Here is a 25,745-nt window from a genome sequence, read left to right as displayed (position 1 = left end):
TGTCCCGTCCTGTCCGGCATCTTGCTCCTGTATCGATCCCATCTGTCCTGTCCAGTTTCAATCCTGTCTGCCTCTAACTCTAACTCTGTCTCACTTCTTCCGCCCAGTGATTGCTGCATCACTGGTGTTTCTGTTCATGTGCATGACTGCCCCATTCCCGTAAAATAAAGCTTGTGTGAAAACATTACACATCGGTGTCCTCCGTCTGTTCGGGTTCTGACACTAACAGGCAGAATATTTTGCATACTTTTCAGTACTTTTTGGATACATTAACTTTTTCGTACTATCCAATAACTTTTAATCCTTTTGAGTACTTGTTCACCCTGTCCAGACCAGAACAGGAAACAGGACCCACTCGCGTAACGTTACTCACAGCTTTATTGGGGAGAAAAGATAGGAGCGCACACTCAATCCGGAGTTCGTTGGTCGCAGGGAGTAGGTTGCTCAGCCGCGGAAGTGGGACTTCCGTGGTAAGAGAACAAGTCGAAATAAAACAAATCGTGGCGGGGAAAAAACAAGAGCAAAAACACAGGACAGGCAAAAAGGGCTTGCGGTGTAAAAGTGGAGATTCGCAGACGGACCGGCAAAAGGCGACTAACAGGACAGTGTTTGAATATTGACAGGGAGCCAATTCGCCAACGAGCTTAAGTTGCCGCCCACGGGCGGGGCCAATTGGGCGCCATGGCAACCGTGACAGAATCTGGCGCCACACGACGGAGGCCAGTCGGCAACTGTGACACACCCTTTTTTCACACTTTTTAGTAGAGTGGGACCTCGCTACTTCGCGGTTCCACGTTCGCGGGTTCAGTCTAAAAAAATAAAAAATAAAATAAAAAAAATGTATTTATTTATTTATTTTAAGCATTTTTGAAGGTGCGTCGCTACTTCGCGGATTTTCACTTTTTGCGGGTGGTTTTGGTCCCCATTAACCGCGATAACCGAGGGATTGCTGTACTTATATAAAAGAAATAAATAATACATTTAGTATGTTTTACTCTTTTCAGTACTTGTTTCTGCGTTTTAATACACTTATACTTTTTCATTCTTTTCAGCACTTTACAGTACTTTTCCATACCTTTAAGTACTTTACAAATCCTGGTCATAATTTTTGGTAAAGTTTCCCACTTTTTCATACATTTCAGTACTGTATACCTAAATGCGCTTTACTACTCTTCTGTACTTTTTCATACTTTTTCATACTTTTTAATACTTTTTTTCTGTACTTTTTAACTACTACATGGAGTTTTCAGTACTTTTTATTTCTTCTTAAGTACAATTTTTTTCTCATTTTTTTGTACTTTAAAAAAAAATTCCTTATTGGAGTTTTTCATTTGTTTTACTACATTTCTTCATTCTTTTCAGTAAATTTTACAACTTTTTACTACTTTTCAGTACTTTTTCAGTTTTGTTGTTGTTTTTTTTTATACTTTTTCACTAGTTTTTGGATTTGGCCATACTTTTTCACACATTTCCGTAATCTTTATTAACTTTTCTATACTTTTCAGCACTTTACTACTTTTTTTCTATTTTTCTGTACTTTATTGTTCAACCTTTCAGAAACTTTTTAGTACTTTTTAATACTTTCCAGGTTGTATTTGTTTTTGGTGGCTCAAAACACAGATCAAATCAATAAAAAGAACATTGTCTAGTAGAGTAATACATGTGATACAGTTTGATATAATTCAAAGTTTTTAATGAAAAAGAAAACAAAAACTCGTGATTCGGAATCTGCTTTCAGGCTGTCCACTGTTTGATGCGTGATAACAGGTCACCAAGGTCAATCCTTCTTAAATCATAAAAGTTCTTCGTTAATGGCCTTGTTATTGTATTCTTTGCGGTTGGGTCTCCACATCTCCGGGAGTTCCTAATTTTAGCCGTTTTCTGCCCCGCGTCAACCTCACTTCCTGTTTGTCCGCCGGGAACCGGCTAAGTGGTCGAACACAATGCAGGGGGGGTTCCTGTTCTTTGGACAGTGCATATCCAGAAGGTCGCAAATGTTCACTTTGATTGCTTGGGTTGAATACGACTGACTTAGAACCAGGACACGAAGACGGAGAACAGGACAAGTATCGGTATTGTGTTTCTGCATCAGATGTAATCACGTATCAGTTGTGGATCACAGATGATGGGTTGCTGTCTGTTCGTTTACTATCGGGTAAGTGACGAATTTCAATTATGAACATACTGTCCTCGAACGATTACTAAATGGTTATTAAATATTACTGTATTTTCCAGACAATAAGGCGCCCTAAATAAGTGTGCCTTATAATCCAGTCCTGCATTTATACTAGAAAAAAATTGGAAACGCATGGTTACAACTAAATGATACTGCATACGGTAACTGTTCTGCCTTTTAGAAATATATAGAGGTGTCTTCAATTGTCTTCCTGTGGTTAACATGCTGATTGCAAATATTCTTTTGTTGTTGATTTGGATAATAATGTTATGAAACGTATCGTGATTACTTCAATTGGGATTTTTGTTTACGGTAACATATCTTTTTTGTACTTAGTTTTTTCGTTTTTTGTTTTACGACGACCTTATAAGGGTAATGGTTGAGTCCATTGTCCGAATGAACAGCAACTAAAGAAAAAGAGTGATTATTCGAGATTATTGTTCACCCTATGTTCCGGCCCAAAGCCTTCGTTCTGAGAGCGCTGGTCTTCTGGTGAGAGCCAAGAAGTGTTTCGCTGGTTCGAGAGCATTCTCCATCCGGGCACCGGTGTTGTGGAATGCTCTTCCCCCTGAGATCCGATCTGCAATCTCAGTGGAAATGTTTAAATCTAAGCTTAAAACTCACTTGTGTTGCGTAGGAGTTGGATTTGGGCACAACACCGGCTTGGGAGCTTTTATACCCGTGGTCCACACGAGAAAATGACGCAGAAATGACGCGATGAGGAAGCGGAGCAGTCGCCGGCGTGTTTTGCGGGCATACCACCGATGAACAGCGGGTTGGCCAATTTTGCGCATTTTCCATCGCGGGCAACCACGGGCAAAAAAAACCCGCAAAATTTTAGCCGTGATTCAGCCGCAAATGTCTGTGTGACCGGCCCCTAAGTTTTAATTCCAACAATTGTTTTGGGGCGTGCGCTTTTTAGTTTTTATAAAACGCCTTTAAGTGCGAAAAATACGATGTGTAAATATAGTACCCATTCTGGTAGGGACTAATCTTACCCAAAAACCACATCCGTTAGGACCAGAACGGAAAAAGAACCCAATTGCGTAACATACCACAAGTTTTATTGAAGGAAACAGGAAGGGCTGCGCCCACGGTGTTCGCTGGACGCGGGAAGCGAGTCGCTCTCCCACTCGGATCGTGATCCGAACACAGAAGTGGATCTTACGTAGAGAGCTATGGTGGTGTCAGGGACGGAAAAACTGGTCGGTAGCCGGGACTGGGAGAGTAGACGTGGTCGGGGACGAAAAGAGGTCGTAAGCCGGGACGGGAGAGCAGACGTGGTCAGGATCAAAACAAATCATAGCCAGAGACAAACGGGAGCAAAAACGGGACAGGTGGGAGTAAGGGTCGAAAAAGGCTTTCCTCGTATACACTGAGGTTCGCAGACGGACGGCCATCAGGCGATTGACAGGACTGGGTTCAAATAGTGACAGGGAGCCAATGGGAACCCGCGGCGGTTGGCGCCAAATGAGCGGGCACAGGTGATTCACATCAGTAATCATGACAACATCACTCCCTTAGCTGGAATCACGGTATGTTAAAAGACAAGCTTTGTACTCGGAACTCCGAAAAATCTCTGAATGAGCTTTTGTTTCAGTTATATTCCAAATGTTTGACGTCCAAGTACATCTTTATAATTATGGTATTTAAATGAGCTTCATTTGCTAAGAGGTAATTGTATCGCTATCACGACAATGGTAGAGATTACAAATTTGCAAGGAGGAGTCTCAATGTTGGTAGGGGATACTATTTGAAGTGCAAGATTTGGCTTGAATTTTAATAGTCATGTTTTTTTTTATCTGAGGAGTTGATATTTTAAAATGGCCAAAAGCTCCAAAAGGTTGATTCTGCTGATTATGTCTGATCCTGTCTCCTTTAGGAGTCACCTTTAGCAGCAACTTCAGCTGCAAGTCTCTTGGGATACGTCCTCATGAGATTGTTGCATCTTACAACTGTTTTTGCCCATTCCTTCCAAAAAAACCCGAAACTTTTTCAGGTCTTTAGAGGTTGATGGATTTTACTTGATAATGGTTGTCACCAAATAGTAACGGAGAGGTCAATTGGCTTGGGGCTTGTTTTTTTAGACATTAACCTTCCTAAACCACGTACTCTAAGCATAGCTTTAGTCAAGTCAAGTCAATTCATGTTTATTTGTATATAAACGTGACACGAAAAAAAGTCAAATACTGCACGTTCCGTTTTTATCCACAGTTTCGGTCTCTTCAGAATTCCAGACTATAGTGGTAAAACAAACAAAAAATAGTGGAATCAGGAGGATAATGCCCTTAGTGTCAAGAAAAATGCCACAATTGGGCCACAAAGTGTTAATTAGTTGATCCTTCATTTTATTGCCCATTCCTTCCAAAAAAAACTAAACTTTTTCAGGTCTTTAGAGTTTGATGGATTTTACTTGATAATGGTTGTCACCAAATAGTAACAGAGAGGTCAATTGGCTTGGGGCTTGTTTTTTTAGACATTAACCTTCCTAAACCACGTACTGTAAGCATAGCTTTAGTCAAGTCAAGTCACGTCACGTTTATTTGTATAGCCCTTAATCGCAAAGAGTCTCAAAGGGCTGCACAGACCACAGATTATTGCAAACCACAGACTATTATGACACCATCCCCTGACCTAAAACTTACATGAGGGCAAATACTACACAGATATTGTCAACATAAAATATAGGTTATTCATATGCTATAGAATAGAAGTGTGTTTTAAGTTTAGATTTAAACATTTGCACTGAGGTTGCAGCTCGAATCTCAGGGGGAAGAGCACAGGGGCCCGAATGGAGAACGCTGTCGAACCTGGCCATCTCTTCTTGGCTCTTGGGATCACTAGTAGACCAGCATTTTCAGAGCGGAGGCTCTGGATCGGAACATAGGGCGAAATTAAATCTAAAAGATATGAGGGAGCAAGTCCATGCATGATTATGTATGTTACCAACAGAACCTTATATTCACATCTTTAGCTAGCAGGGAGCCAATGCAGGTTAGCTAAAATCGGGGTAATGTGATCAAAAAATGTTTTTCTTTACCTGTATGCTTCGGTTCCTGCTTTTAAGTGAACCTCCGTTCCGATCGAAAATCACAGAAAAGATTTTTGTTCCTGGATATCAATGTTTTTAGCACCATTCATCTTTCGTTGTATGTAGACAAGTTTCCCATCCCCTACTGCTGTAAAAACATCCTCTCAACATTATGTTGGCAAAGCCATGTTTCACTCTGGGGGCAATGTTCGTGAAGTGATATGTTGGGCTTCCGCCAGATGTAGCATTTTCTTTTTTAGGAGAACAAATCAATTGAATTCTCATATTACTGCATCAACTTTAGTCAAACATTTTTGTTTTTTGACAAATGTCCTTTCTATTTCTCTACGCTGGAAATGTTCAATCGAGTCAGCCGTCTGGGGGGTGTCTTTTATCTTTTTTTCATGCCATCCGTCAGATTCTAATGTAGTTTCATGATTCAAGTTATAAGACGATAATGTTTTTAAGTGATAAAAAAGACAACAGGAAAACACATTTTACTTCACCATGGGCAACTAACCAGGCTTTATTTTCAGATAATATACATTTTCAACCAACAAAACAGTCGTAAACCACTTTTATTATTATTAAAGTTTGCTCGCCAATGTTTCCTTTTCTTTTATCTCTTCCTTCTTTTTTTATTCTTCCATATTTTCTTTTTTGTATTCTATTACTATTTGATTATGAATTATGAATAATTATAATTATCTACTATTGCAGATCTATATGCTTTGTGCTTTGGGTGATGCTCTACTGCCTTGTTTTTCTACATAAGTGTTTTACACTGTACAGTATCCATTCTTTTAATACTTAAGTCATTGGTACATACCTAAATTTTGATATTTTACGAAGACTATGCATTTCAGGTCCATTGACCTTTTTTTCTGAATAAATATTTATCTGATTACCTGACAATTGAGCTATCCATCCATTATTCAATGCATCCATACATCCATAAATCCATCCATCAATCAATGAATCTGTCACGACTGGAACAAGCAGTGGACCCAAATGCGTAACGTTTCACACAATGATTTATTAAGGCATCGGGAAGTCAGGGCGAGAAAAAAAGACTGCAATCTGGTACTTGCTGGGCAGGAGGAGCAGGAAGCCCTCGCGACCGGCGACAGGTCGAAAGTCGGACAGGCGGGGCCGGAGAGCATAGCGTGATCGTGGATCGGAACAAGTCGGGTAGCCGGGCGGAAGAGGGAAGTGTGATCGTGGATCAGAACAAGTCGGGTAACCGGGATGGGAGAAGGGAGCGTGGATCGGGGATCGATGCAGGAACTGGTCGGGATCAAAACAGGAGCCAGAGTTAAAAGTGCTTGCCTTGCATGTGCTGAAGTACGCTCACAGACTGACCAGGAGTGAACGAGAAGGACGTACTTAAATTTGGAGAGGGCTTATTAGGGAACGAATGGCAGCTCAGGCTGAAAGAGTGAGCGCAGGTGAGGGCAATAGTGGGCAAGTGACTGAATCGTGACAGAATCCATCCATCCATCCATCCATACATCCATAAATACATCCATACAGACATCCATACACACAAGATTTAGACAAATAAAATTGTGATTGCGCCTTGGCAGTCACAATGTGAAAGAGCCCTAATATCCGAGACTAAGAAGTGAACATTGTAAGTAATATGTATGGTCCTGAAGCACCCTGTTGACTAGGGGGCCCTATGCAATTGCCTGGTTTGGCTGATGAAAATCTATTCCTCTGCGTATACATAACTTTTTCAAATCCTGTTGCATAATCCATCCATCCATCCATTGTCTGCGCTGCTTATCCTCAGTAGGGTCGCGCAGGGCTGTCTTTAGCCAGTGGGCAGGGGACACCCAGGACTGGTTGCCAGCCCCTTGCAGGGCACACGGAGACATACAACCATTCACACACTCACTTACAATCTGGAGTCACCAGACAGCCTGCCATCCATGTCTCAGAAAATGTGGTGGGGAACCGTAGTGCTTAGAGGAAACCCACGCAGGCACGGGAAGAATATGCAATCTCTGCACAGGGAGGGCAGTAGGATTCTGGGGTTGACGCGCTAACCACTCAGCCCCCTGTTGCTCAATTCCTTCTTGAAATACACTTTGTTTTTGAGTTTTTTAGATAGATAGATAGATAGATAGATAGATAGATAGATAGATAGATAGATAGATAGATAGATAGATAGATAGATAGATAGATAGATAGATAGATAGATAGATAGATAGATAGATAGATAGATAGATACTTTATTCATCCCCGAAGGGAAATTCACTTTTCCAGCAGCATCCCTAAGCTGAGAACAATCGAAAATAACTGAGAACAATCGAAAATAACACGGGAGCTGCTGGAGTGGCTGCCATTCGTGACGGCGCCGGAGAAACGATTCAATTTGAATCATGTACAAACAAACAAACAATTGAATCATGTACAAGAAACGATTCAATCTGAATCATGTACATTGTTACACAGAATGACAATACAAGGAAATTATTTTTTTTTTTATTTACAAACAAACAAACAATTGAATTTTAGTGCAATTATCAATTAGATTGCATTCATTTTGCATGAATTTCTATACTCTCCATGTGCACATCTGGGATACTGCCGAGAGTTTTCATTGACATCACAAAAACCTTCTTCTATTCCCAAAAGTGTCGTTTTAACTTCACTGACGTAGTAGATTTGTGACTCAAGCGTCTCATTCTCTTAACTTCTCAATTGTCGTATAAGAACCATTACAATAAGTCAAAGGCAAACCTGTCAGCTTACATAATGTTCACAACAACAAAGTTCAAACACACTCACCGTTACAAATACACGTTAAACTTCCTTACTTTGTTTTGTTCCACGACATCCTTTGCCTGCCTCCTCCTCACCTTGCTTCCTTTCGTTTCGTCCTCCCACATGTTGCTTTGAGTTGAGTTTCTTTGTGTTTTGTTGGCATGGCAACCTGCAGGAAAAACGTGTCACACTGTTCCTAGAAGATAATGCAGTTTCCAGAGTAGTGCCGTTTTTTTCGTAAACAGCTTGTTGTCTCTCTTTGCAAAGGGTTTCCAATTGGCACCAGACATTTTACAAGTGGTCTCCTCATGGAAACACATTTTATTGGTTAAATGTATTTTTTTTCACTTCAGCCACTTGAGACTTCCTCAAACACATTGTGCATAGATTATTCTTTGGGTTGTCGCTGGTACACAGGTAGCTTCTGTATCTGATTGCGCATGCATGCACTAAATATACAGTTAAAAGATAATGCCAATTTTTAAAATTGAGCAAATCAAATCTTGCAATTGAATGTACATTTTATACGGCTCATAAGTAAAAAAATAACAATATTAACAAAGAAATCATTTGAAAAAATCAAACCGATCAGGTATCGTTTGATTAAATATTTTGCTATTTTTAATGCCAGTTTGTGTTTTCGTGATTGCAGAAGAAAAGGAAGCAGGCAAGCCGAGATGCCGACTCCCTCAGCTTATGCACTCTGGACATCAACGTAAGTTCTCTTCTTTACTCTTCCTTGGGTCGAATAGCACCACGCTAACCATGAATGGAAAAATCCTAGTTACGTGGTTAACTAACCAGTGTTAGTTTAACACTAATAGATAGGGGACCATATTTTCACCTACGTATTATATTTATTTATTTAAGTTCACGTTTTAAATATTAAATTAACGCCATTACTGAGTACACTTGAAGAACCTGTGTTATTAACACATACTTAACACTTAAAGAGTAAACTTTTGAAATTGCCTTAGTGAACGTATGGTATTTTTCTGTTGGTTACTTGGATCCCTTAAACAGACAGGTTGTAGGGGCACCATTTTCTGTGGTGTATCTAAGCCAAGTACAGCCTAATTTTCTACATAGTGTTAAATTAACACTGGAAATTTTACTTTGTAGGCTGGCGAGAGTAGCATTGTTCTCACACCAGTTATAGACTTAAAGTGATATACGTTTGAATACAGCACATTTAGTACGTGTCACGAACCAGGGCAGGAAACAGAATTTAGAACCCAATAGTGTAACGTACTCACAATTTACTAGGGAGAGAAGGAATGCGCGCACACTCGATCCGGGGATCGATGGTCGCAGAAGTGGATTGAAATCCAAACAATAGAGTGGTAAAAAATCAAACAAATCAGGCCAAAAACAAAACAGGATCAAATGCAGGCAAATTCACAGACCAGGCATTTCACAGAGTTTAACAGGAGTCTTGCAGAAGTTTCACAGAAGTATCACAGACGCTCAGACAACTAACGGCTCAAAGGACCGCCTTTGAGTACTCCCAAGGAGCAATCAGTCAGTGCGTCTCAGCCGGTGTCCATGGGCGGGGCCAATTGAGCGCTGTGGCAACCACGAGAGACCCAAAACCAACATCCGTGATCCAAGCGGCAGGAGATGGGTCTGTGTTGCAGTAAACAGAAAAGGCGAAGGGAACTGTCTAAGACTTCATCAGGCGGTACTCTTGATGTGGAAGGTCAGGCAAGGGTTTGGTACAAATAATAACAAGAGGCTGAGACAAAAGTGCTCAGGACATGACATGGAGTACAGAAAACTAGCAAGGAACCAAAGGGAACTAAGTTCTGATAAAGGAAAGAGATAGAAGTGCCAATTAGTACATGGAAGTGATTGACTAAAAAAGGTAAGGTCGAGGGGAAAAGAGAGAGAGAGAATATACAGTAATCCCTCGGTTATTGTGGTTAATGGGGACAAGAACACCACGCGAAAAGTAAAAATTTGTCACACCTTTATAAAAGCCCCTAAGGGTCAAACTTACCTCTAGATGAAGTCCTTACCAACTGAGGGGATACGACTGAAACAAAATAACAACTATAGATCTCCAAATACAAACACAGAATTGCAGTTGAATGAATGGTCATTATACAAAAGTGCAATTAAATTGGGGGTTTCTCTTTTCAGTGTAGAAAGCGATGTAGAGAACAGTTGGCTAGCTGCTCGCTGTGCATCAGGTATCCTTGGTCTGAGCTAGGTCTCCTCGATGATTAAAATTCAACCATCCCGAATGTAACTCCAGGTCATCCGTTTCACTAACACACCCACATACAACCTGCAACCGTGACAGCGTTTTCTATCTGCTGTCTGCTACAGAACACAATGCAGAATACGTTGATACCAATAAAAATTAAGATAATTTAATTCAAATTCTGCAAAGCAATGAACCAACGATAACCAAAGCGCGAAGTAGCGAGGGGTCTCTGTACAGGAAAGCAGAACTCAGAGTGCGGAATCGTGACACAATGTGACTGATGTTTTTTTCTTGTGATAAATACATTTGATCTTCTTGCCCATCCCTGATTTTCTATGGGCACTGAGGTAAAGCCTCAAGGGACGAGCTGTCGGCAAGTTTTGCCTTTGTAGTCTTACAGTAGGTCATGTGACCTTGGTAACACTAAAACAATGTCACTGATCACTCAGTCTCTTCTTTTGTTTGTGACTTTAATTTTAGTTTTAGGTCGAAACCGTAAAAGGGGTGTGGTGGGCTCGGATGGAACATCAGTCTCCGTGCCCCCGATTGTGCTGTGGTCTGCATGCGTATGTATTTTTGTATTTTTAGCACACTTGCCAGTTACTTCCAGGGCGTTTCTACTTTTGCTAAAGCCAGCACAGGAAACACAGTCAATGCCATGTGATAGGAGAATCACACAATACTATAATAAAATCTACCTTTTATCTCAAAATTTACTTCACTAACAGTGAATTAATTACAGATTAGGTAACTATGATGAGTGCATTAGAAAAATCTGATTTTTGATGTATTTTGTAAAGGGACAGTGTAATATTTGACTACTCAATATTGCTGTATGGTGTAAGTCGAGGTCTCCAACGTGGTGCCTGCGGGCACTAGAGTGCCCCCTAGGGACAGCTGGTACCCTTCAGACCTATTGTGAAAATAGCTCACCATGTCTGGGTCATTGTGATTTTCTAGTAAACTGATTTTTTTTAAATTAACCTGGCAATATTATAGGAACAACATAGTAATAACATTAGAAGTTGTTATTTCAGAAATGCATATAAAACCTTTGCACTAATTTGTAAGAAAAAGAAACTCTCATCCTTAAAAAAGGTTGGAGACCCCTGGTGCGAACAGGCCCAAGGACGAATACAGGCTCCAGAGACTCAAAGTGATCAAAACCTACCATTGTACTTAGTAACTCATTTTTTTGCCAGCCTTTTTGACGTTTTTGGGTATTAATTGCAGCAAGATAACGGACAATTAGCTCAGCTTCCTTTAGGTAATGCTCATTTTATGTAAAATACATGCTAATTCATGGACCCACGTGTGTTTTAAAAACTTTATGTTCAAATGATTGTTCATTAATTTGTTTTCTTTAGTTTATTTTTTTTTCTAATGATTTAAGGTTTCGTTTTACCACTAGTTCATGGTTTACGGATCCCTTAACCTCCAGGGTCGTAGGGCCATCACTTCCTGTTGTCTGTTTTGGACAAGTACAGCTTGGCGGTGTTCATCCCTCTCCAAGCCGGTCGTTTGGCAAGAGGTCAGCTTCCCCACATGAAACATGAGTACTGGTTTTCATGGGTACCAGTAGCATGAGAAGTCTACTGATCTGACTTAGATAAAGCACCTTCATCATCTTCACTGTCGTTTTGTGGTGTAAACCGTCATCCCGTTCTGCGCTAAATAATGCACACTATTGCTTTAAAGCCTAGTTTTCCCAGGCCAGCTAGTAAAAAGACATGTGACTGGTACAGCCATGGAGGTTGTTTAAGTTGTCTAAGTTCATTATTGACATGTTTTTAATGAACTTGCCGAGCGGGCTCACACGCTCCCTGAGCAATTATTGGATGGCTCGCAAACAATTGCAGGACAACTTTAATGCAGCTCTTTCAGTGACTCTCAAAATCAACTGAGAATTAGGTTACTTGAATCTCTTGAGTCAGTTTCAGCAAGAGATAATAATCTGATTAAAATCAATCATCGCTTTCTTTTTGTTTTTTGACGCCTGATTTATGCAAAATCATCAAGAGGAATCCGCACTGATTTTTCAATTTCACTTTGTGTTTCTGGTGAATTGACATTGAAAGAGTAAACGCAACATTAGTTATTTATTTTTGATACACTAGAATTTTTTGGATCTGGTACGCTACCTTCCCTGAGAGATTAAAATAGAAGAATAGAATAGAATTTCCTTTTATTGTCATTCTTTGTAACCATGCACACAGAACGAAATGTCGATACACCTGACCCGTACAGTTAAACTGTAGCGAGCCGATGCAGCCGCAGCCAAACAGGGCGCAGCCATTTTAGTCATTAGGTGACCAAACCCCCCAATTCCAACCCTTAATGCGGAGGGGGTTTTTAAGGGTTATTGATCTATCTTCGTTATTCATTATCCATTATCCGTTATCGGTCAGTTCATGATACGCTACAAAGCCTAGGAGCCGGGACACTTACTCTCAACCAAAAGGCCAAGCTAAGGTCCTAGCCCTAAAGCCTTGCTGCGATCATTGCGAATGCACCGTTCCCGGAGGTACTGCAATACCGGGCCGATGCATTGAGTGGACAGAACAAGCTCATATTCCATCTCCGAAATGCAAAAATCAAAGATAGTGACTTCATAGAAAGTTCACAAAAGGCCAAGCTAAGGGCTTAGCATCAAAGGCCAAGCTAAGGACCTGGCATCAAAGCCTTGCTACACCGTAAACTTCTGGCCGTGAAGCAGATGTCGTTGGCCAAGCTAAGGACCTAGCATCAAAGCTTTAGTGCCAAGCAGGGAGGCAATGAGTACCAATGTTATAAGTCTTAGGTATGACTCGGCCGAGGCTTGAACCAGCGACCTCCCAGTCTCGGAGCCGGCGCCCTACCATCTAGGCTACCGAGCTAGTTTGAAACCCGGCCCAGGTGTGTAAAATCAACACTGACCTGTCCCTGATTATCCAGACCCTTTAAAATTACTGTTTGGACAGCACACGAGATAAGGTGATTTGCATTTCCACTGGCCTGCCAGGTTTTTGGTTTTGTTTCTGTTTTCTTGTTTGGACAGTTTGTTAGTACAGTGTTTAGTGACCCCTTGTTTGTTACTTTGTTCCTTGCATCTACATTTTCTGTCTTTGTTTCTGGTTTGGATTATGTCAGGTTCAGTTTAGTTTAGACATTTTGTTGTTTTGTGACCCATTGTTAGTTACTTTGTTCCTTGCATTTCCATTTCAGGTTTGGTCTTTGTTTCTGGTTTGGCTATTCTTAGGTTTGATTTTGTTTTTTACATGTTATGTTATGTGTTTTTGTGACCCGTTGTGTATTACTTTGTTCTCAGTTTTGTTTTTTAAAGCCATCCTTATTTTGTGTGTCCCAGTTCCTGCTTCCCTTAACTTTGGTACACCTCCACAAATGTAGTGACGCATAATTCCCAACATGATCTGCTGCATCCAACATAGTCATTTCGATAGTAGGCTTAGGTGAGTACACCCCTCACATTCCTGCAGAGATTTCAATATTGTTTAATTGAACAAGTCTGAAGAAACATTGCTTTGACACAATGCAAGGTAGTCTGTGTAAAGCTTATATAGCACTGTAAATTGATTTTTTTGCCCTCAAAAAGCTCAAAATATAGCCATTAGTAGCTAAAACTCTGATAACAAAAGTAAGTACAATCTAAAGAAGAAGTTTCTGAAGTACAATATTTTGCAAAGCTAATATGATTTTGCAGAACCACCTTAATCTTCCTGGCCAAGGATTTCACCAGATTCTCAGAAATTGCCACTGGAATATTCTTCCACTCCTCCATGACAACTTGGCCGAGCTGGGGGATATTTGAGATGTTATTCTTCTCCACCTTCCGCTTGAGGATGCCCCAAAGATGTTGTATTGGGCTAAGACCTAGACACATACTTGGCCAGTCCATCCTCTTTACTCTTAGCCTCTTTAGAAAAGCCTTGGTTATCTTGGGGTCATTGACAGGCTAGACCATTGCCCTGCTACCAAGTTTCTAGAGGGAGGGGATAATTCTCTGCTCCACTATTTCACATTACATCCTTGAGTTTGTGTTTCCCTTAATTAAATACAACCCCCCAATTCCATTTGCACTCATGCAGCCACAAACCATGACATTCCCAACACCATGTTTGACTTTTGGCACGACACAAACATGTTTGTACTCCTCACCTGGTTGCCACCACACATGCTAGTTTACACCATCTGCGCCAAATAAATTAATATTTGTCTGATCAGACCAGCGGATATATTTCCAGTAAGCCATTTGCCTTTGTTGACAGACTTCTTTTCATTCTTTCTTCTATTAAACTTCATAATAAAAGCTCTGCAAAAATGTGAGAAGTGTACTCACTTTTGTGACATTCTGGATGTGTTGCATTGATTATGAGGTGTTTAATTCTTTGAGGTTCCAGACAATTTTTTTCATTTTTGTTTGGGTCAATATTGCTCTTTTAACATTTTGGGTTGCAGACCCCTGACCTAGAGGGACGTGACATCTGGCATTATTCTGCTAATCCTAAAAAAAATTAAAACCTTGTGAAATTCTTGCCAAATAATGAAAAAGAATGGCGCAGTTTGGTCTTTTTGATATTCCATTGTTTGTATTGTTTCCTGGGCTTTGTAGCAGTCGTTTTAAATAGCACTACACAACACAGCGACTTCTAGTGGTCAACACAGTGTCCTTTTAAGCATGTTTAGTTGAAAAGAAGAATTAGATGGAAATCTAAAGACTCTAACTTTCTTGTAACTTTTTTTACGGGTGTTCTTTGCAACACAAATATTGGAGTCCTGATTAGTTAACTTGTTTAGACAAGTTCCCTCTGCAATTGGAACTGATGGTGTTTTTTTAACTACAGCTATGTTGAACTAGTGGTAAAGACGGTCTAAAAAGTGTGGTCGTCCACTTGAGTCAGATCGGCGTCTGTTTTGAGCTTAAGGCTAAATGACACAGAGGACGGGAAGGTCACCGACTCTGAGACCAGTCACTGCCTGACCGTGATTCAATGGATACTGCTTTAAATGGGACACAATGGCCAGAGTGTGTTCGTTGTGTCTCATACAGTCATGCACAGAGACCCAGTTTTGTTTTTTCATTCTCGTTGAGACATTCCATTAACCTAATGCTGGGGTTGCCAACCTTTTTTAACTGAGAGATACTTTTTTGTTAATGATCTGCACAAAGGGCTACCTGTTTTAATTGCATTCCTAAAACACCAATTTATTTCATTAATAGGTTGTTGCTATATTATTATCAGGTTGTAATTATTAGAAGTTGGGTTAAAATAAGCACTGATCATATCAACGATTCCTCTTGCCAAGTAGTGATCACATTTTCTAGAATACCACAAAGATACACGACTGATGAGCTAATTTCAGAACCAGTTCAAGTGCTACTCAGGTGCTCCTAGGGGGCGTCATAAGCCCTAGTGCCTGTGGGCACCATGTTGGCGACCCCTGCCCTTGTGCTTTTTTTAACCTTACCCTAACTTTATCCCAAAAACTGACCACCATATTTACCCTAACACTAAGTCTAACTCAAATCTTAACTCTAAAACCATGTTTTAATAGGGGTATAGCCACAGTAAGACCCCAGAAATATCCTAAAAGGATTGGTCCCCAGTAACATCCATCCAACGAGAGAGAAATTACAGGATAGCTGAATTTGCCATTAGCTTGCTTGGACTATGACTAAATCTATTGGTTGGGTCTGAGCTGTGCACCATATTAGAATCCTCAGTCTAACTATTGCCCTCTGCCATGAGGCAAGAGAATGGCATGCCTCACTCTGCATCTGCAGACCCTCCAGCAGGTCAAGAACATTTGCTAAGTTTAAACTTTAGTAGACACTCAAAATGAGAAGAGAAGACATCAAAGATTTTTTTTACTTGTAAGCAGAACAGGTGGGCGAGCCCAAACCTCAGATAAGAAATTTCAACCTGTTCTAAAAGCCCTTCCCAGAGCCCTTTCTTTTTATTAAATCTTCTAGGTTACAAAAGCAGATCCGGTTGTGGTAATCAAAGAACAGCAACATGATTGGCCGATAATGACAGAGATGTAAACAGTTCATAAGAGTCAATATAACTAACAACAGTGTGTAATAATACTAGCAAAATTAACAAACTGGCATCCTATGCAATATCCTTTGCTGATGTACAATATTGATGAGAGAATATACATTACATTGATACCAATTAATGTTTTATTTTGTAAAATGATCACATTTTGCAAAATGGGAGGTTGGTATTTTCTTGCCTGTCGTTCGTCGTGTTTCCTTTCTATATTCTGGAAGAAAGTCAGGAAAAGGTGGGGACTAAGCAAAGAAAGGATAAAGGGTTTACTGAACAAGTGACGAGGTGATGAATCAGAGAGTGATTGAGTGAGCATTACAGCCAAAGGGAGGGATGGAGGGAGTGGCAAAAGAGAGAAAGAGACAGTGAGACAGAGAGGATAGAGAATTACAATTTGATATGATGAAAAAGAGCTCCTCTGCTCTTCGTGATTGTTTTGAGTGGGAGCTCGGCTTGACCGTTCTAGCAGACTGGGAGTCTTTTTGTTTGTTTTGAATTTGTGTTTTTTTGCGGAGCATCATGGTTGCCAGCCAGAAGCGTTTGGGTCTCCTGCTACACAACCTGAAGTCTGCTTCATCAGTGGAGGGAAGCAAACACACGGGCAAAAAAGTGCCGGTATGACATGTTCTCTAAAACAAGACATGTTTTTCTCTGCTTTTTTGATGTCGCGTTTGTTATCAATGCATGTTTTTGACATCATATCCAAGAAACTCGATTGCAATTACTCATGGGGTCCTGAAGTATTCGCTTTTTTGTAGGATAGTATGTTTGCTTCTTTCTCTCTCCACTCTTTCTTTCCCTTTCTTCTTGTTTCTTTATCTCTTTTTCCTTAGTATTTCTTTCACTCTTTCTCTTTCTTTTTCTTTATTTCTCCTTCAATGGTCTCTTTATTTTTCTCTCTCTTTCCCATTTTTGTTTCTCTTTCTATTTCACTCTTTCCTTCTTTTTGCCCCTCTCTCTTTTTCTCCTCTCTTTCTGTCTCTCTTTCTGATCTCTTTCTGTCTCTCTGTCTCTCTCTTTCTGACTCTCTTTCTTTTTCTGTCCCTCTTACACTGTCTGTCTGTCTATTTCGTCTCTCTTTCTCTGTCTCTCTCTCTTTCTCTCTCTCTCTCTGTCTCTCACTCTCTCTCTCTCTCTCCCCCTCTCTCTGTCTCTCTGCTTGACACCCCTGCGCTAGACTATTCCACAGGAAAGTGAAAAAAAGCTTTCATAAATTAGAAGACTATGGCAAAACCTGTTTAATTCTGTTTTTTTGTGTAAACTCAAAAATGTTATTTCACTTAAAAAATTAGAACAATTTAGTGCCTTGCAAAATCAGGGACTGGTAAAGCACTACATAAATGCCATTTTGTAACAATGACAATAAAGGTATATTCTATTCTATTCTATTCTATTCTATTTACCATTTCCTAATCCCCCTCCCTCCAAACCAAATAGAAATCCATTTTTTTGATTATACAATAACTAACACACATTAGGCTATAAAAATGACTTCACGGGTTGTCTTACAATATGATCTCCCCTTATCTGTTAATAGTCAAGTCAAGTCATGTTTATTTGTATAGCCGTTAATCACAAGGAGTCTCAATGGGCTGCACATACCACGGTGAATATTGAAACGGTTATTTTTTGTGGCGGACCCAAAAGAAGGGAAGCGGGACCCACAGCAAAGGTACTTAAAAAATGCTACTTATTAACAAAATTATCAACAAAGTAACAAACAAATGGTCAATTAACAATTAAAGGGACTGTGTGTAACATTGTGTGCCTCCTAGTTGTACAAACACTTACATTCAGTAAAAAATAAAATAATTGATTTGAATACTAGGCAATACATAAACCATCATACAAATGTTCATTTTTATAAAAAAATAATTATATAGTGGAATCCATACCCAGTAGTCGCCACGATGTTTCATGGCATCTAGCTACTACGCAGTAATCATTTGGCACTGGTTTTCCTTCACATGAGACAACAATGCCCTCTCGTGGTCAGATATTACACACTGCTGCTTTAAACAAAACTGTCAAAACCAAAAACAACAAACAAACCTCACAAACAATGTTGAAACTTAAAAGAGAGTGATGGTCAGGACGGTGACAGTTGGTGATTACCCGACAAAGTAAGCTGCCAGTGCAGTTCACTTATACTGGGTCCCTACTGGGAGTCGGGTGTGGAAGATTGGAGGCAGATTCTCCAGTCCCATTGTTCATTGGCAGAAGCTCTTTATGTAAATTATATTTCTGTGACTACATTGACTTTGTTTCTTTATTACTTTTTAAGACATTCATATCCAGTTCGTACAATTGCTTGAAATCATTGAAACTGATCACATTTTAATGATGAATTTTCAAGGTTTGAAAAGTGGTTGAATTTTGTGTGAATTACTTGTAAATGTTTTAAATTGTTGCCATGTTTCTCAACAAGTTTGCTTAAAAATGAGGCTGACACTACTCTATGGTGGCCTTGCTTTGCAATTGCGTTTCTTCCCTTGCGATAAATGGCATTGTCCTATGAAGCGTCATAAGCCCTAGTGGACAGGTGCATGCTACATCTAAACAGGGCACTATGAAATATGTATTAGTGCAAGGATTACACATCGATTATGAACATTTAGTATGGGCCATACACATATTAAGTTAATGTTTTCCAGTGGTAAGTTGTAATAGGGAGAACTTCCTGCAACTGAAAATGTAAAGCTACATATTACTGTCATTTTTACACAACACCTATATGAGGAGAGAATTGTCTCAAAAATATTTAAACAGATATACTCATGCCTTACTCAAAATCTCAAAATCATAGGTATTGATAAATATACACACACGAGATCAAAAATCACATTTGTGAATCACATACAGATTTCTGGATCTGTAAAATACATGGATTTTTTGTTTTTATGGTATTTGAGAAATTTAAAAATTTTGAAAATCTGTAAAAAGTGCTTGAATGAACCTATAATGACATGATTGGCATCATATCTAAGAAATTTAATTGCAAAAGTAGGTTAGACTTTTAACCAGTGTTCTACCTCCTTTTTTGAGACAAGGCACACTTGTTTTGTGAGAGAAATCTTGCTCTATCAAAAATGTCTGGAAATGAATTCCAAGCACTAGTTTTATGTTGTATATTCATTTTCAAAGTTGAAATTATCATGTTGATTGAAACAAAGTTTTTAATGATTATTTATGGTCACCCTGGATATCATGGAGGTAAGGCAGGTTATTTGTTTCGATTAATACTTTTACTTTATATTTTTAACCTGTTAATTCAAGTTCTACTCTATAGCATATGAATAACCTATACTTTTCGTGGACAATATCTCTGTATTATTTTTGATTGCAACATCCTTTGCTGTCTGGTTATCCTGAAAGGGGGACGCCACATGTGCGGTCCCTTCTCAAGGTTTCTTCATTTTCTTCATGTTGAGGTTTTTGAGTTTTTCCTTGCCCTCATGTTGGTTCCAGATCAGGGGATGGTGTAATAATAGTCTGAAAAATAGTCTGTGTAATAACCTGTGCAGCCCTTTGAGACTCTTTGTGATTAAGGGCTATACAAATAAAAATGACTTGACTTGACGACTTTTACTTCATCTTTATCTTTTTTTTTCTCCCCAAAAAATGAGCTAAAAGATCTGGCAAAAGAAAAACATTTTATTTCTCTGCATTCTGTTTTTTGGTGAGAAAATATTAATCACAATTCATTGGTTAATTGTATTATTTATTTTGCAGTACAATCTTAAACAAACAATATACGTTGTCAAAAACATTTCGCTGTACTACCTCATGAGCAAAAAATGTATATATAAAAAGTTAAAAAAATGATAGGAATCTGCTAGCATGAAATTAGATTGCTGAATGTTGAGTTATTTTTACGACGCCGTTATCGTTACTGACGGTCAAAAGCAGCACACCTGACGCTGTTTTCATCCGCAGTTTTCTGCTCTACCCTGAGTTGTTTACGTCGCTTCTTTTAAGATCATCTCATCTCATCTCATCAGCTGCACCGCTTATCCTCAGTAGGGTCACGGGGCTTTTAAGATCATGTGACCACATAAAATATCAAATACAATATAGTTAGACAGCATTTATGAATATTGTATTAAGTAATGCCCCGAAAGAAAAGGCAAACGTGCTGTCGGGATTTCCGCAGAGACTAACTCGTATCGTTCGCGAACGAAACGCCTCTATGAAAGTGAAAAAAGGGCTTCCTACCAATCAACAGCTGGTTCCCCTATGAGACTTTAAATTTGTTGGTCATAAAAAAGGTTAACTGGTTTTGTATTTTATTTTTATTTGTAGTTTTATTAATTCATTAATTAATTTTACTACATTTCCTGTGTTAATGTTTTTATATGATAATGTAAAGTTTATTTTTTGTCTTTTATCTCTCTTTTTGCTTTTGTTATTGCATTTTTGTCTTTTTTTCTTCATCTATCCCCATTTAAAGCCATTCCAAGCATAATGCTAATTATTAATTAGTAATGTAGGGATTAAAGCTACAAAAACAACCTAAAGAGCGGTTCAGGACCCAAAAGTCAGCTCCTTTTAGTGAGCCAAGCTGAAGAAGCCGGTTCTCTAAAAATTCCCAGCTCTACAACTAAACTCAGGTCAAAGATGTCACCACAGTGTTTTGTATTTTCTCAGAAAAATATAAATTCTTATTAAAGTAACTGAAAAAGTTACACCCCCTGGTAACTGGTTACTTTTACTTAAGAGTAATTCAGTCACTAACTCAGTTACTTTTTGAAAGAAGTAGTGAGTAACTATAACTCATTACTTATTTAAAGTAACGTTCCCGACCTTGCTCATGGCACAATAGTTGAAAAATGTTGCTTTTTAAACCCGGGAATGTATTGCCAAATGTGTGCCAGATGCTGCGTCCTGCTGGTGAACAAAAAAGAAAAGCATCAAAGGTTCTGTTATCAAAGATTATGGTAACCTTGATTGTTAACCTGTTAGTTGTCCAATGACATTGCTGAAATTGGAATGAAGTTATCACTACCAGTTGGTATGCTTCAGTGCCTCGTGCATTCAAGTATAACAAGAAATGTTGATGAGTTGGTCAGGCTTTAAAGTCAACGTAATAAATAGCATGACCTGATTAGCATTCATTGCTAATTTTACTAGTTCATTCTTTCATTATTTTCCCCTTGCATCAGTAGAAATAAATAAATAAATAAATAAAGCAATTAGTACATTTACGTCACTGTTATCATTGTAAAGAATGGTTTTTGTTATGTCATTTGAGCGTTGGAGTGGTGTTATCGTAGCCTAGCATGTTGTTTAAGCCAGTGTTTCCCTACCATTTTTGAGACAAGGAACACTTTCCTTTTTTCACTTCAAAGTACAACGTCTGACAAATGTTTGGAAATTCCTAGCACCAGTTTTATGTTGTGTTATTTTTTAAACATAAAATCCTCAATGTGTAATATGTGACCATTAGATGGCACTGCTGTCTAATGCCATCAAAAAAAAAAACAGTGCCGCAACAGGCAACAACACAGCAGACAAACATGGCGGCGACTTAAGTAGGGATTCCACTATGTTAAAGAAATACAAAGTTCTCGACCTACATGTCAGGACCAGAACGGAGACAGGACCCACTTGTGTTGCATTTCTCACAAGTTTTATTGTGAGAAAGAGAAAGGGTTGCGCCCACGATCCGGTGGTTGGAAGCGAGTCATAAGCCAGGAAAGGGGAGTAGACGTGGTTGGGGACAAACAGAGGTCGAAAGCCAGGACGGGAGAGTAGATGTGGTCAGGATAAAAAAACGGGTTGAAGCCGGGGAACAGACGGGAGCAAAAACAGGTGGGAGTGAGGGTCAAAGAAAGGCTTGCCTACTGTTAACTGAGGTTTGCAGACGGACTGACAACAGGGGAAAGATAGGAGTGGGTTTAAATAGGGACAGAGAGCCAATCAGAGTCCGAGGCAGTTGGGGCCAAAGGAGCGGGCACAGGTGATGCATATCGGTAATCATTGCACTATAAAATTTTTATTTTTTTTTAATAAAAAAAAACATTGGTCTCATAGTTCATGTATTATTGCCCAGTATTCAAATTGATGTTTTTTTTTTACTGGATGAAAGGTTTTCGTACCACAAGGAGGCACTTAATATTACACACTGTCCCTTTGAAGGATCATGTTTCCTAAATCAACAGTGGCCACGATATGCCTCAGAGGTATTATAAGTTATTCATTTTGCACAGTACTTGCAGGCTACATTTTTCTGTACCTTTTTTTTTAAATAAATTTTATTTATCAAGATATTAAATTTTGTGCTCCAAAACATCACCGAAGTAGTCCTAGTGGAATTAGTTTTTCAAGGCAAATGATTAAATATATTGCATAAAAACGGGAGCTATTACTTTGCTATTAGTTTTGATAAATGTTTTTAGATGTGAATGAATATATTGTTTATTTTGAGTATTTCAAAACCAATTTGAAGAAATGGACCCTTTATAAACAGACAATGAAACATAACTTTTGCAGGTAACTGCAAATTAGAAATGAATGGATTATGTTATCTTTTTTCCCCATGGATTGCCAAGGTATCAGATTTATGATCCTGTATCGGCATGTACAAAAAATTAAATATATCAGCCTTTTTTTTCTTCCCTATGCAAATGTTTTTAACCCAATGTTGCCTGCTACTGAAAATGTTTGGCCACCCCTTGTTTACAGTGTTTAAATCATTATACTACCAGCACAAACCGTTGCCAGGCATCCTACTTGAACTAGGTTGTTGGACTAGGTTGTGGGGCCGTGATTTGATGAAAAAGCGCCAGGGAGCCACTTGGAAGTGCCAAAGAGCCGCACGGCCGCATGCAGCCCCAGAATCGCTTGTACACAAAAGCAGATGTTTATCGATTTTGTTGGTATTATTGGTGATGCCTTGACACAAAACCTAGCTAAAAGCACACCCAGAGGCCTAAAGTACAGTTGTGGGAATTTTTATGAAAATCCGTACAACTGCTTCGGAGCCTATGAGCCACATACAAACTCACACAGACCCAAGCAAATTGGGATTTATTTATAAATTAAGAATAGACTGATTAAAAAAACTGTAATTTAGGCATCAAAATGAAGCAATATTTTTACACGTGACCTGTCTCGGAATGATCAAAATTCAAATTAGGTTCTCTATATTGTAATTTTTCAGGAGCCGAGTGCCAAGCGGAGTAAAGCGTTGGTCTCCAGGGTGACATCTCTGGCCAGCCTTCTGCCCCTCAAGACCGCGTCACTCAAAAGAATCGGCCAGACGTTGCAAGTGAGCCCAGGAAAAAAAACTATGAAACAATGCACGTATTTTTTGTTTTTCTTCTGACTTACGCAAACTTCCGTAGCGGTCCATCAGCTTCCGGACGGATCAAGCTCTTCCACCTCCGCCGCCTCCTCCTCCGCTTCCGCCTTCTGTTGTTGCCTTTTCCGACTCTACAAAGACACGAGTGACCTCAGCAGCAAAGTCCAACTCTTCTTCTTCTTGTGGATCCTCAGCATCCAGGGTTGCCTTGACGACCGCTAAGCGCCGTGACAGCAAGCTCTGGAGCGAGACGTTCGAGGTCCACTTGGGAAACCCACAAACGCTCAGCCCCAAAGACATCAAACGACAGGAGGTCACATTTGATATTTTTTTTAATACCTTTTCATATTAATTTTTAAGTGGCAACAATCAAATCTTGACAAAAATTTAAAAAACGGGGCATCAAGAATTGAATGTATCGATTTTTTGTTTGTGTTCTGCTCGTCTTGTGTTTTAGCTGGAGCTTTAACTCCTCTTAGAAAAAAAAATACTGATTCAAGTTTAACGTCCAAGCTTCAATTTATTCCAAAACAGAATAAAACCGACACCACATTACAAATGATTGCCAAAAAACGTGAAGCTATTAGCAATTTCACTGGCACACATCAAAAACATTATCAACTAAAGAATAGATTTAGACACTTACAGACGATGGGGTCGAAGGCACAGCAACGGAAGCACATGGCTGTTGATGGCCTTGATGCCATTTGTCAATGAGGATTTTTGAAAAGTTCAAACCGATTTGGCTCTCAAAGGGATGTAACCACCTGTCTGACAGTCTTCTTCAAAAAGGCTAAGCTATTTTATATTGAATAATTTGGAAACTAAGAGTATATGGTGTGATGGAGGAGGCGCGTGTGGGTGGTGAATCCAAGAAAATAATCGGATCCGGGGAATAAGATATTTTGTATAGCTTATTTGAGGCGTTTGACCCGAATTACCAACCGGCAGTCATACTTTCCTTGTTGTGATTGCGCACAAATCTTGGAGAGAAAAACGTAGTTGCGTATTCGTACGCCCAAGTAACAAGAGCACTCTACAGCGCATATCATAGATGTATGTCTGTGTATGACTTATAGCTTCCGAAAAGGGTGAACCATTGTTTCTGAAAATGTACACAGTTGTTCTTTGGGCCTCTTTGAGTGTCATGAGCTAGGTTTCGTGTCAAGGCACCCCCAATATATACCAACAAAATCAATAAACATCTGCTTTCATGTACAAGCGTCTCTGGAGCTACATGCAGATCTTTTGCCCTCCCTAGTGGCTCCCTGGAGCTTTTTCAACAAGCCCCAACAACCTCACTCAAGTAGAATGCCCGTCAACGCTTGGCAATTAGGCTTGTTGACAAAAAGTACATTTTTGTCCCCTGACTCTTAAAACTAAATTCATTTTACTCTGAAACATTTGATTTAGCGTAATTCATGACTTAGAATCATTATCATACACATTGTGTGACTTTTTTCTAAAACTCATGGTTGCAAAGATTTATTTTTATTTTATATTAGGGGCCGGTCACACAGACATTTGCGGCTGAATCACGGCCAGAAATTTCTGCCTTTGAGGCGGACGCCATTGGACGCATTAGCCATTGGACGCAATAAGATCGCCATTCAGACGAGATACAGCGGTGAAATTCGCGCGCGAGTGGCAGCGCGAAATTATTTGGCAATTATTTGGCACTGCTCAAATCTTTAGAGCGCGGGCACACAGCCTTTCACGAGCGTACTGAAGCTGAACCACGGCCAGAAACTTCTGGCTGTGTAGTAGATGCTGTTGAGCGCTGATGGACGTTTAGAGACCGCCATATAGACGAGATAGAGCAGTGCTTTACTCGCGGTCGGAAATTTTCACGTGGTTGGCCGCGTTCAAAACTTTTGAGCTGCTCAAAAGTTTGAGCACGTGTTAAACCGCGTGCCGCACACGTGGTCAACACGAGGTAATGACGCAGAAATGACGCGGAACGACGTGCTCTGGCCGCGGCCAGGGCGTGCTTACACATGGGTAGGACGGGAAATTTCAGCGGGTAATCGTGGGTGGAGCATGGTAATAGCATGTTCTGCGCCTGTATCGCGGTGTTATTACGTGAAATTAGCGTGTTATGCGTGTGACAGTCAAACGCCTTTCTCCGCGTATAAACAGCGCGAATGCCGAGCACACGTCATTTGTGCTCGTGACGTCAAGGGGGTGAACATGGATCCCCG

At 39.7% G+C, this 25,745-nt stretch overlaps 1 protein-coding gene and 1 pseudogene across 6 annotated transcripts in view; one reads left to right on the top strand and one right to left on the bottom strand.

Annotated features, from left to right (window-relative positions):
• Positions 1 to 25,745, top strand: part of arhgef3 (Rho guanine nucleotide exchange factor 3) — a 51,114-nt gene that overhangs the window by 11,728 nt on the left and 13,641 nt on the right. For 3 of the 6 annotated variants that reach the window (XM_088337619.1, XM_088337623.1, XM_088337622.1), the window contains 3 exons: positions 8,632 to 8,694; positions 23,404 to 23,511; positions 23,588 to 23,857. In XM_088337619.1, the coding sequence (XP_088193745.1) occupies positions 8,632 to 8,694; positions 23,404 to 23,511; positions 23,588 to 23,857 (441 nt within the window). Of the gene's footprint in view, positions 1 to 2,004; positions 2,156 to 8,631; positions 8,695 to 10,692; positions 10,755 to 15,736; positions 16,857 to 23,403; positions 23,512 to 23,587; positions 23,858 to 25,745 lie in introns of those variants that run through there. The other 3 variants (XM_088337624.1, XM_088337621.1, XM_088337625.1) reach the window with 3 other exon arrangements.
• Positions 12,691 to 12,905, bottom strand: LOC148363657 (U2 spliceosomal RNA; annotated as a pseudogene).

Source organism: Urocampus carinirostris, chromosome 6 (assembly GCF_059441175.1).
Source record: "Urocampus carinirostris isolate Australia breed hairy pipefish chromosome 6, RoL_Ucar_1.0, whole genome shotgun sequence".
NCBI classification, from domain to species: Eukaryota; Metazoa; Chordata; class Actinopteri; order Syngnathiformes; family Syngnathidae; genus Urocampus; species Urocampus carinirostris.
This window is presented reverse-complemented; position numbering and strand designations above follow the sequence as displayed.